Consider the following 13,746-nt stretch of genomic DNA (forward strand, 5'->3'; position numbering starts at 1 on the left):
AATCTTTCTACAGTGGTATTTCTGTTTGATTGGTTAAAAGCCCTCTTAAAATGCAATACTTTAACATTCTTGCTCTTATTCACTTCCTCTTGCTGTGTCTTGGCACAAGTTTAGGCAACACCATATCTCAATCTGTAATGAAAAGAAGTAACAGGAAACTACAATAGCTGCTGAACGCTTCCCCCACTGCATTTCTTCAGGTTTATGTACTTTTTTTTTAAATAACTTTAAAGGATTGACTTATGTATGTGAATCTGTATGTTGGCATGATTTGTAAAGCTTTGTCCTGGTACTTTTTCATTTATCCGTGCTGTGCAGAATGCAATGTTGAGCTGTTCTGATGGATATTCAGTAAGCTGACTTGGGTGTCAGAGCAGTAAGAAGAAGCCAGGCCAACTAGGGAGAACTTTCAAACATTGCTATCACAGCTACAGCACCTCTAATTCTCATCAATACTTGCTTAAAACTAGTTCTGATGTCTCTGCTCCTAATTAATTGTTGAAGAGAAAGGCATTCTTAAGAAGTAACAGACAGCAACAAGATATTTAATTTGCCTTATATGTAGTCAGTGATGAATCTGAAGTTGTTTTAGTCTTGTAAGCTGGCTGCAAGAAAGAAACTATACTGCCTTGACCCAGAAACATAGTTAGCTTATCTAAATGGTGAAGTTAAATGAAACTTAGAACCATGAAATATGCTGAATTGGAAAGGACCCACAAGGCTCATTTGAGTCCAGCTCCTGGCCTTGCACAGGACAACTCCAAGAATCACCCTCTGTGCCTGAAAGCTTTGTCCAAACACTCCCTGAACTCTAACAAATTTAGTTTCATGACCATTTCCCTGTGGAACATGCTCCAGTGCCTAAAAACTCTGTGGGTGAAGAGCCTTTTCATAAAACCCAACCTAAACCTCCCCCAAGTGGGCTTCAGGCCATTCCCTCGGGTTCTGTCACCAGTCACCACAGAGAGGAGATCAGTGTCTGTCCCTCATGATGAAGTTCTGACTTCAGCAACTCCTCATACAGCTTCTACTAATTAGCCAAGGCTTGGTCTTGGTGTGTCTTGGGTCACAAGACCTGTCAGTGAGAAACCCTCAGAGAAATCAGTGTCTAGGCTTGTATAATACTAGACTGTAAAATGAGAGAAGTCTGGTCAGCTACACATAGAAATTAGGGGTTGGGAGGTTACAGCTGGAAATGCAGCACAAGCTGCCAGAGGGTACAGGTCCTGAGTTCACTTGACTGTAAGAATTGTATCTGCTATTCATCCCTCTTTGCTCAAGCTGCAGAAAGCCTGTCCCCTCTGCAGTCAGATTGATCCAGTTGATGTATTAATCTTTCTTCTGAGTCAGAAAAGGAGTTACAAACCTGATTCTAACTGTCAGGCTGGGATATGGAGGCATTGTTCAACACTTTTGGCATAGCAAAGCTAATTAGGGAAGTATAGATGAATCTGTCTCAGAGTAACTGTTCCACTATACTCCAGGATGTGGTGTCTAGTGAATTTGCATAATCTTGGGAAATACTAAAATTTAAAACAATGTTTCTAAGCATCATTCTTTTTCTCCACAGTATAAATAAAACCATACAACATTGGGTTGTACTTCAGATTTCTTAAATTCTCACAGAGTCATAGTGGTTAAGTGCCTCATTACAAATAATGTTATCTTTAGGAAAAGTAACATTTTGATGGTTCAGCAAAATAGAACTCAATCACTTCTGAAAGTATAACTGACAATAATTTCTGAATGGATTTTTTCACTCAAGATAGCATGACAGGCAGAGCTCATATATTTAATTTTGACCTGCTTTATAAAAGATATTCAAAACAGCACAATGTAATGTCAGCTTATTTTATCAAGAGTGACTGTTCATTACTCAAATTGTGTTTCTCCTGGTATATACTATTTATACATTTGCTTCTTTGCTGAAGATTTAGAGGCACCAACTCTCTTGAAGAAAGTGCATTTTGGACATGATTCATACATACTTCGAAAACATTTATCTATAGCCTAAAGGACTCCTTTACTAAGTTGGAAATTTTAACATCGTTATTCAAAAGAATTGTTGAGAATATTATTGAATTACAAATTAGTGTTTTATTAATTTAGTGTTTTCCCATCATACACACTATCGCAATGCTGCTTACTTGGGTTATTGACTATTTAACACTCAATAAAACTCCTTTGTTATGAATTTAATTATATTTTTTCATTGCTAATATTTCTATGTAATAATATATGGCTCATACTGTTGCTTCAATCCATAATTAACAGTAAGAAAAAACTGACTATCTTTGGTGCCTGTCTAGTGGTTCAGATTTAATACAGTAAATCTGTAACTTAAGTTCTGTTCAGAAGCTGAGCAACAATATACTGTTTCTTGTAGCATATTACATGTAATGTGCCACATGATTTATGTAAAATAGTGAAGAATGGGCTTCCTATAACCGTTTCATTGAGAGGAACAGGATTTTGGTCTTTTATGAGAATTTCTGCCAGGCTGACACACAGAAAAAATGCCCAGAGTTCAGCTTACCTTTAGTAATGCCTTTATTATTTTAATGGTTAATGGGATGTCTTTCAATTCCTTATGAAGCATTCTGTGTAGAACTAGTGACATGATTTTATGGTTAGCTTGCTATTCATGTGTAAAAAAGACAGGATAAGCTACCTTACCTCAAGGGCAGGCAAAGGAGGAACTGAGAGTGTGAGGGAAGGGAAGGAATTTGCTATTGGACAGAATCAAGAGCACATTTCTCATATGGCTTAATGCAGATCTGCCAGCCAATGTGGGAGCAAGCTGAATCAATGATGTGCACTTTCTGCTCTCAAGTGCTGCTGAGAAGCAGAACACACAGCAGCTCATCAGCTCTGCTCAGCTCTCTAATGTGAACAGCACATAACAGGGAATTAGGAAGTAATGCCATCAAATTTCTCACTCATGAATGGCAATGAAGATCTTGAGTTTAGTAATTAGAAAATGTGAGTAGTTTAATTCTCTTAATTTTATGCATATTAATGGCACTATTTCCTACTGCACAATTTGCTGTATTGTCATCTGTGTTTATATTTTGGGACTTTCACCCTTTCTCTGAAGGCGCATTCTTGTTGGTTCAGTCAGCACCAGTGGCTCCTGTATAATGGTTGCTGGATAATTTTTACCTAGAAGTTCAACTTCCAATCTCTGTCCAACTTTGCTGAGTTCCATGGGAACATATGCGAAAGCTAGACTCTGCTGAGCTCCATAGCTGAAACATCCAGATGTGGTATTGCCAATTACCTGAAAAAAACCAAAACCAATTGTATTTATTTTCAAGATGCAGTGGATTTTCTGAAGAAAAAACAAAACCAAAACAAAAACAACAACAATGAAAAAAATCCAACCAAAACAGAAAAACCCAACCAACTAACCAAAACAAAAAAAGCAGCAAACCCCAGCCAAGAACCCAAACAACTAGACATCTCACATTTTGGTTTATACACTTCAGACATCATGCAAGTTTCAAGTGTGTCATGCAGTTCATAATATTCTCAATAGAGAGTAACACCACCTGAAACCGCGAAGTTTTTGCTTCTTAAAAATATACCCTGTTCTTATTATGTTCAATTAAGTTTTCACTGGAACATATACAATACATATGCATATGTTTATTATCTATAATAACTTAACTGCTAGTGAGTATTTCAACACAATATGTGCTGAAGTGTGGAGCCCCAAACGTTGCTGTTTAATTTCTTTTGGGTAGCAAAGGTGTTTTCTTAAAACAGCAGTGAACTTGCAGAAGAAGAGAATGGATGACAATACATTAGTCTGTTCCAACCCTAGTTTCAGTGACTTGACATCATTTCACATCTTCTCTGTAGGTATTTTGTCTTTACTTCTTGCTTGAACATTAGTGTGTTTATCATAGCTTCAAATTGTTCTGTACCAGTAAAATAGAAATAATGCATTCACACTTGAAACACAAAGATTCTGTTCATGGAGAATTAAGACTGATTTTTTGCAACATGAACTATAGTCCTTGCCTTGCCATTGTGCCACACGCTTTCATTTCCCTCTGGATCAACATTATCGGTTTCCAGGGTGAGATATACCAGTCGTCGTTTGAGCCCCTTTTCTTTAATCTGCTTCAGTGCTTGTTTTCCTGTAAAGTCTGCTGCCTGAAAAAATACAAGATAATGATAATATATGTTTATTTGGGTTCTCCAATATTTAAATGTATCTTAATGTGTTTGCCCATCACATGAGTATTCTATATGAAATATAGATGAAATAAATCTTTAGCAGATAGTATATCTTGTATCTTGGTATTTTTATACTGGTACATCGTATCTTGGTAACTTTATTCTGTGTATTCATTTTCCTAGATCTCAGCCTTTAATATCCATAATTCCAATGTATTGGAAACACATACACAGTGAGCTGTAGTAAAGACTAACTGCCCAGTTAAGGCTGTAAACCAGAAGACTGTACATCATTTCAGTGTCTATGAGAAGAAGTGAATTCCAATACCCAGATCCTAAAGTCTGGGCCTTGCTCTGTCAACACACTTCCTTTTGAAGCCATCATCAATTTATGACAGTAACCTGCCAGTATTCCACTTTGATGTCTCTGCCAGGCTGCACAGCTGACAGTTTACTCCTTATCCTTGTTTAAAGGTAGGTACATTTTGTTTCTGTATCTACCATTTTATGGGACAATGCAGCATCTTTTGTAAAGAATACTGCTTTGTCTGGAGTTCCCTTTTTCAGTCTGCTTAGAAAGGTACAAGCAGTTTCTCATATTTCCAGAAGAAGACTGCACAAATGAGTGACTAGTGTGGAGGTAGTCATTGGCAAGTTTCAGAACCCTCAAGGGTATGTAGGACAGTATTTACTGTATCTGATCACATTGAGCTTATTCTATCACAGGAACATTTAGGTAGGAAGGGGCCTCGAACCTCATTGAGTGCAATCTTTCACCAATGACGGCCTTGTTAACTACAGCTTAGCATTAAGTGTCATGTCCAGTTGTTTCTTGAACATCTCTAGGGATGGTGACTCTACCACCTCCCTGGACAGACCTTTCCAATGCTTAACAACTCTTTCCATTAAGAAATTCTTCATGATGTCCATTTTTTCTCCTATGGCATAGATCAGACAGAATAAATGAATTGCATTTAAACTAAAATGCCAAATACACACAAGCCTCCCCATGGGCAGAAATATAACAGCAGTTACAAAGTCCTCTAGCTTTCAAGCCTTTTCTTCACTAGCAGTGAAAGCCATTTTAAGGCAGTTGATCTCAGGTCTGAAGAAGGAATTATATTAATTTGATGAGTGTTTAAGGGAAAAGAAATACTATTTCTGGTAATGTACTTTAATTTCAGTAGAGAATTATCGCACTGTCAGAATTACAAGCAACATGTATGTGGAATAGATATTACACAGTTAGTTCAGTGTTATTGTATTTCTTGAGGTACATATAAATCCATGTGTATGCTCAGAAGAAATTATTTCAGTGATGAAGAGTTTTTGCACTATGAAAGGCTAGGATTTGTGAGCAGTTGTGAAAAAAAACTTATGAACCAGTTAAGGAGCAGTTAGTCTCAAAATCAAGGTGATTCAGCTGGGGATAAAGCAGATACTGCACATAAAGATCAGAGCTGACACCCTTTGAGGGAAAAAAAGCATGAAATACAGCTCAGATCAGAAAAAAGACTGTGAGGATTCATTTTGGAATATAATGTCGAGATGCAACTGCAAAATATAAACCAAAGATCTAACACCAGAGAATAACCAGCTACTGGTAGTTCCCTCTCACTTTTCTGCTACATGGTAGGTGCAACTATAGGAAACACCTACAACTAGAAATGCAAATAAGACTGTGTACCATAGCATGGCTCACAGACTAAAATGCTTTGCATAACAAAGAGAAATACCAAGAAGTAAACATTCTACAGGGATACTCAGTATTTAATCAATTCCTTCCTATTCAAGCTAATTAATATCAGGTATTTAGTCACACGGAATGTAACTGTGGAACTAAATGCAAGTATTCAAATGCAATGTTATATGCCCTAGAACCAGCAACTAGCCTGCTTTAGAATCTACCTGAGCATGGATCATTTTTTGCCTGTTGTTTGCAGATACAAAATAAAATCCTTTCCCAATTCATTTTAATTTGGCCAAGCTTTTGGCCTCCTGAAATAAACCACTACATAGCTATTATGCTAACTGAAGATGCACATGGAGCATTTAATGTAAAGGGCTTGTTTTTTGCCATTTTCTGTTCATTGAAGGTTAAGAATATTCCAGTCTCTTTAGAATGATAGCTTGGAAAAATAACCAGGATGTAACCTAGAATTCAAACTCTTCAAAATACACACCTCTCATATATACACACACACTGCAAAAATGTGTGTATCTACATGTATAAATACATAAACAGATGCATACATGCATACATACTTGAACACGATATGAACATGCATAAAAATGTATGTGTGAAAATACATGTGCATATATAATGCACAACTACCAGTCTATATGCATTTTTAAATATTTAAAGCACCTTCTTAAATTCCAACTAAAGGAATTCAACTATTTCAGTTTACTTCTTTTATAGTTCTTGGGTACCCATGGCAATTTCACACTAATGTATTCCCACCTTTATTCATTTTTGCTTTTTAAGCGTATGTGTCATAGGATTGTTCATTCCAATCAAAACAGAATTTGGAAGCTGATGCATTCAACCTCAGTCTGGCTATTTTTGCTAAAAAATGCTTCCTCTTTCTAGGAGAAAAATAGTCAATTTTCATACTGCTTCTATTGGCTTTATCCTGTCATACAAAATATAATGCAAAAAAAATCATATTTAAACCAGTATAATGCAATAAATGAATATAAAATCTCCCAAAACCAACAAAACAGAAGAAAAATAAACAAATGAAAACACTGAACAATTCCATCCTTGAACAAATATAAAATTTAAAGCTGTTCTTTGCTGTCACAGTTTAAAAAAAAAATTATGTAATGTGTAGGAGCAATGCAAATCTTTGTACTAATTGAAGTTAAGACAGTTCTAAAAAGCTATAAAATAGAGAAGACTTTCCATGACTTTGGCACAAATTCCCAAAGCATTAAGCTTTGGCAGATGTAATGGTTTTAACATAAAATAAAAATACTTCTTAGACACCAAAGATAAAGACAATATCTACTGTTTAGCTTCATTTAATTTGAGTGCAGTTCACCAGATAAAAAGATGGGCTTTTCCTTTTAATTTGTGTGTTAGATAAGTTTAGATAAAATTAGAATGAAAAATCATATCACAAAGACAAATCAGCCAAATTTTTAAAATAGCACGTAGTTAAAGGGATACCACTGATTAGTTCATTTATTAACACACTGTATATTTGCCTTATCCTTCTTATCAGGCTTTTACTTTGTGTTAGTGGCCATGTGTTTGATAGCACAAGATAAACCCACTGTCTTCTAGAAAGATTTCACAAGACAATAACCAAGGTGATTTTTTTATGCACAGTGAGGTACCTTGAGGATGTAACTTACTGTGTTTCAAATGTACCTGGCTTTCAATGGCACCCCAATCGTAATTCTAATCCTCTGCAAAAACCTCTTCTAGTTTAAGGGATGCAAAGGAATAGAAATTATCTATAAGCCTTTCAAAAACTTTTCTTTCCATGTTTCTCAGTCTGTGCAGTTTATCAGAATTAAGTTGAAGTTTCTAAAAAGAAATATGCTATATCTGTTCAACAGTTACTTGCAGCAAAGATATACAACTCTCTCAACAAGGAACTGCTGTAATTTATTCAGAATACCATTTAGGACTGTGGGCATAGAGCCAAATTATGAAGACAAAGTGACCCAACAGAGTAAGGCAGCACCAACAGCTGCTGTCATCTACTATAACCATAATGTTACAACACTTTGGAGGCAGCCTCTATACAGGATTATGAAATTTTTCATAGCTAGATGCTCTTTAATTATTTCAGGGTAACACTCCAAATGATTTCTGCCTCACCAGCCTGATAAATGAAGACAATTTTCTTCTCAGAGAGCAAATATTTGACAAGTTTCTTTTTCTGTAGCAAATCAAAACTACAAAAAACACCACACAAAAATTTTTTAAGGGAGGTGGCCACTCTGTATGTATAGGACCTGCACCCGTGCATCTTTCACTCATTCCACCTAAGCTCTTCTTGTATGCAGTCAGCTCTAGGAAGTTGATACAATAGAAATAACTGATGAATTACTGAATTATTTTGGCTAAAAATCCCTATCTAAGTGGTGCTTATTCCTTTACATGGCCAAAGAAACACACAGGGGGTCACCTAGATGTGCATTTTATACAGATAAAATCTCTGCAGATTCTTTCTAGCATGTTTCCTAACCTGTATAAATTTATGGAATAAGTTCTCTGTTTTTTGACCCTCTGGACACCAAAAGATGTAATGATAGAATACAGTTCTACTCACTCCTGAAATTCAATTTGAATGGGGATGGGACTTAGGTGGAAAAGTACACTCAACAGATTATAGGCATAATAAATGGGGATTGAAAGGAGAGGGAGGAGAAAGAAGTACCATGCTCCATCTCAAATTTCTTATCCATCACTCCTTTTTCCTATCCCCCATCTCCTTAGCCCTTTTTCAGTAAAGCCTCTGCTCTTTTTTTTTCCTCCTCTTCCCTTTCTTGTGTGGAGTAAAGCTGGCATGGAACACAATCCTATTCCAGGTTATGGAGTGAAGTCAGTGACCACTATTGTAGTCATTCCTCTCAGAACAAAAGGGATGCAAGCTGGAAAAGTGAAGCAAAGGCAGACAATGCAATCAGGGGGAGCTGCAAGAATTCTTGGAGCTCGGGCTGTTCCACGCCAGGACCATGGGAACACGAGCTGGACAGAAACAACTGAGGGGCAGTTTTGGTAAGTGGCCAGGAGAAAAACAAATGACTAGAAAGAGAAGGGAATAAAACTGTAAATCTAAGCCTGCTGTCAAAGAAATAAAAGGGTGGAGGCACATCCTTAGAACAGCTCATCCTTGTTTCCTGAGAGATAACATCTTACATATTGTTATGTTGGAGGATAGGTCAATACTCCAGGACTGGAATTTATCATTCACTTACCAATATGAAGCTGAAGGGTGTGACAAAACTTCTTTCATAATGCATACCAAAGCAATTATATACTCATGTGTCTAACAGATGTAATAGTAAAAACCACCAAATGTCTAAGTCAGAAAAAGAGGTAGCACTTGTAGCCTGAGAGATGTGCTTTGACAATGACATTCAGGCAGCCACTGTGCAGGGATGGAGGAGATGAAATGCAGTTAGCGATAAGCAGACAAGGAAAAAAGCAAGAATCAAAGGAGAAGGTTTTAGTTTGGTAATAAAAAGGGGAAAAAAAAAAAAGGAAAAAAAGCCCTGGTAGAATAGACATAAGAAAAAATAAGAGATTCTGGATATAGAAAAATCTGGAAAGAAATTTAGAATTAAGAACAAAAAACCTGCCTCAGTAAATAAAGAGGGCTGAGGCAAAGAAACAATGCCTCGGGAAACAGTAGTTTCTCCTAGTGGAAACAGACAAAATATGAGTTTAGCACTCAGATCCTGACTTATAAGAGCACACTAGAGAGAGTTCCAAAGGGTTTCCTTCATCTATCTACTGAACTACCTTCCCAAGCTCTGCAGCGAGCGCGACCAGGAGATGGCAGTCTTGGATACAGCAACACAAGCACAAACGCACCAACAGCCAACTGTGGACTTGGAACTCAGAAAAATCCTTCTGACAGAATTAATTTCCGTGAGCTAGTATGAAAGTTTTTCACTCTAACATCAAGTTTCATAGGGATTTCTGATCCATTAAAGTCAGTAGAAAAATAAGACTATTTTAAGCATTCAGAGGTATCATTGAGTACTCAAAAATCTGAGCAAGTGCAAATGTATGGAACAGTATTCTTGGATGTGGACCAAAAAGAATTGCAGACTGTCTTCCTTAAAGATACTCTGTGTATTTCCTGGCACAGTGAATAACATTAGGACTCTACTAAATATTTTGTAACAGAGTGCTTATTAATGAGATGAGGCTATCTAACAACTAGCAAACTAACTTACTAAATGTAATTGAACAGCCAAAAGAAAGACAACAGGTATTGAAAAAAAACCAAAACCATTGACAGAATTTTGTTGCAAAATTGTGAAAGCATTTTATACTCTAAATTATAAATTGATTTTGTTATTGTCCCTCCACTTTAGTTAAATTGCAGCCCATCCTGCTCATCTGTGCAAGGAAGCAACTAATACTAACATTAGTGAAACAGGGATTATCAAGCAGACTCTAGAGGAAACCACCTAGAACAAACCCTCAGAGTTACTGACAAAATGAAAGTTGCCACAGAAACACTGTGGAAATGGGTTTACTTATTGCCAGGTTATAATTTAATACCCTGTGAGATATTAAAGAAAGTCAGCTTCAGCTTTGAAGAGTTTTTCCTATTATTCATGACAAAAAAATTACTAGTCTGTCTGTACATGAAGATAATGCACACTAAACTTTCTAAACACAGAGACCATCACGATTTTATGAGGAATTTACATCTCTTCATATATATTGCCCAGATATATGAATGTCCTTTTGTAGGAATTACATTGTAGAAATTAAAATTCTTTTTGATCATATTACTTTCACTGGCATCTGGCTCTTCATCATTTTAATCTGTTTAGAAACTGTTTTTATTTCCCATGACATACCATTCAAGATTCACTTATGCTGAAGTCTTTTTGCAACAGTTTTGTGAGTATTTCAGCTGCTTGTTGCACAGTAAGAAGCACTCTAGTTTTTAACTGAACAGTCTTTTGGTTCTGATTTACACAGAAATCAGCACTTTCCCCAGCTGGGGGCGCATGCTTAAAGGAATAATCTTTGTGAGGAGCTGAACCGGCCAAAATGTCAAAAAGAAGTATTTCATTATCTGTTGCTTGTAATTTTTATCTCATTTACCCTTTTTTGGAGGGGAATGTTTCTGCAACAATAGAAACAGGTACAAAATAGTGTGTGGCTTGTGTTGACTCACAGCTGCCTGTAAAGAATGGTGAGGTCTCTGCTATGCCAAATGCGCAACAAAACCAGAGGCATGGAACTGGGACTCAAACTGCCAAGAAGCAGAGTAAATAATCTCACACTGCATTTCGTGCTACAGTGTTCAGAGTGCTTCCAATAGCTGAATTAGCTCAGGTACCTCTGAAGTGTCAACATATAGTCACAACTGCCCTCATTTAAGTCAATAAAAAAACATTGATTATTTCCTTTTTTGCATTAGTTCAGCAAAACAGGCAGATGTTTCAGGCTGACACACTGCATTTATGTGGGACATTCATTCATGTTCATTTATCTACAATGTGAGTACCTGCTCTGGAGAACTTCTCCAACCCTGCATTTCAACCATGCAGAGTCTGCAGAGCAACTAAAGAATCAAGTGCTTCTTGCACTTTAATGCCTTCCTATTATCCACATGGGTATCTTGGCAAGCAACAGCTCTCCCTGCTTATGGCTGCTTTCCTACTTAAACTAAAGGAAAAGGGGAAAAAAGAGAAAACATACAGATGTATCAAAAGAAAGTGGAAAGAAAAACAAGTAAAAGTCACATTTTTTTATTGCCTTCCCTTCAATTCTACTAATCTCTCCTTTAGATGGAAAGGCCTTGATTTGTAAATGCAACTTAATCATAAACAATTCTGTATTTCCCTTGCACATGTCACTTCCTCAGATTAAGGCAATATTATACTACCCAATGGAGAGAGCTGTAACTCTCTGTAACATGTAGGAACTGCCATTTACATCCTTGGGAACACCCTGCCTCAATCCTGAATAGGTTGAAGAACATTACCTTCTATAGACAGGTTCAACAGTGAGAGGAAAAACACCTTCCTGGGCTTGTTCTGTTATGTTCAGGGAAATTGTTTCATAAGTATAAAAGCATCCTTTTATGTTTAACATTCTTTCCTGTGCAAAGCTTAAGATTTGTTTTTATTTAGAGGTGTAACTTAAAGTTTGGGATTCTTCTTATCAGTTCTACAGTGCCTCCATATAACAGGGCAAAAATATCAAGGACTATTTATTATCTATTTATTACATTTTCAGGTATAAAGGGAGCATAAATAAAACCAGCTTGTTGCTATAAGACATTGCATCATTGTCAAGATTAAATGTTTTGCAAACATTCTTTCTTCTTGAACGAAGAAAAATATATATACTTTATATTATATACTGTATTTGTATTTATATACTGTAAATTTTATACTTTAATTTATAAATTAATTGAAGCAATAGATTAAGTCAGAAATAGCCCGTCATTTAGGACACCTCACTTGCAATCTCTAGGACCAGATTTTTCATGTTAGAAACTTCAGATCCATTGTGCAGGCAACTAATGTTTGAGTTGATGCAGTAACTGATAGCAGCAGATGGCTTTAGATGTGCACAGAACATGATTTCACCAGATTTCATGGAAAGGTCCTCTATTTGACAGAGTTTAGACATTTGGTTTGTGATTCATTTGGACCAGGAAAGAGAATGACAAGCTTTTTTTGTATCTATTAGACTAAAACAGAATTTGAATTGCTAAAATATTAATACTAATATTAAAATATTAATAATTAAAAGTGAGGTTGCTAATTAGAGGAGATCAAACAACATATTTTCTTTTTACTGCACAGTTAAATTCAACTAGCTTAAGTCTCTAACCTTCAAATCAGGTGAAAACAAGGTATGAGCAGAGGACCTCTTCAGAAATTCCATGAGCAACTAGTTATTCTTTTAACCAGTGTACTAATTTATCTAATATTTAACTTATTGTTGTCAGTTGTCCCTAGCAGTTCTAAAAAATATACTTTTTTCAGTAATTGTTGTAGCAGAGTGGTAGCCAGGGAGAAAAATTCTAGAGATACCTGCTTCAACAAGAATGAATAGGTAGAATATTATCACAATATGAACAGGCCTGTTCAACTTCTGTGTGTGTGTGTGTGTGTGTGTGTGTGTGTGTATATATATATGAATGTGTGTGTGTCTGTGTGTGTCTGTGTGTGTGTATACACACACTATATAGTAACAAAAGTACATGACTAAAATTTCCCTCTGAAAATAAATCACAATGAGTTATTTTTCATGTAGACAACATTTAGCATTTACAAATTTCTGATCTAATGTGTAATTTTGATAGCAAGGAGCATGGGGAAGATTTTTTTTACAAGTTGCTACTTGTAAAGTGGTTATAATTATAGTAATTGATTTACTAAATGTATGTTATTTTCCAGCTAATGGCATGTTTCATGTTCAAACACCTAAGGAATAATCTTGGACATAATAGAACATTTTGAAAATAGTAAGACATACCTTGTTTAGCTTTACAAAATACTCCAGTCCAGCTTCTAAGGGATTAGTGTCACAGTTCATCTGTTAAAAGATATAAATTCACCATCCATTACAGACCATCATAGCTTTTGGATTGGGCATTATTCATTCTATACATCCTTCTATTTACTCCTTTGCCAAAGGAGTAAATAGAATCCACACTGTGCATGCACAGCTTCTGTTGGAATACACTGCAAGCTTCCAGCATGGAATTCAGATCAGGTATCAATTAACACACCCAATATGACATATAGATGTGTAAATTAGTCATCTAAGTTTTCATATGTAAAGTAAACACTTTTCAGAAAGAAACAGGATTTTCCATCAAAGCAGAATGGGAC

The 13,746-nt window shown here is 36.1% G+C and overlaps 1 protein-coding gene across 1 annotated transcript in view; it reads right to left on the reverse strand.

The window, feature by feature from the left end:
• Nucleotides 1-1,587: 1,587 nt before the first annotated feature.
• The window catches only part of DMGDH (dimethylglycine dehydrogenase), a 40,935-nt gene continuing 28,776 nt past the window's right edge, over nucleotides 1,588-13,746 (reverse strand). Inside the window, exons 14-16 of the mRNA XM_071425257.1 lie at nucleotides 13,388-13,447; nucleotides 4,027-4,161; nucleotides 1,588-3,280 (exon numbers count right to left, since the gene is read on the reverse strand). Of these exons, the coding sequence (XP_071281358.1) occupies nucleotides 3,065-3,280; nucleotides 4,027-4,161; nucleotides 13,388-13,447 (411 nt within the window). The 3' untranslated portion in view covers nucleotides 1,588-3,064. The remainder of the gene's footprint in view (nucleotides 3,281-4,026; nucleotides 4,162-13,387; nucleotides 13,448-13,746) is intronic.

This window comes from Agelaius tricolor, unplaced genomic scaffold (assembly GCF_023055355.1).
Source record: "Agelaius tricolor isolate 1412-34295 unplaced genomic scaffold, bAgeTri1.0.p SCAF_4, whole genome shotgun sequence".
Lineage (NCBI taxonomy): Eukaryota > Metazoa > Chordata > Aves > Passeriformes > Icteridae > Agelaius > Agelaius tricolor.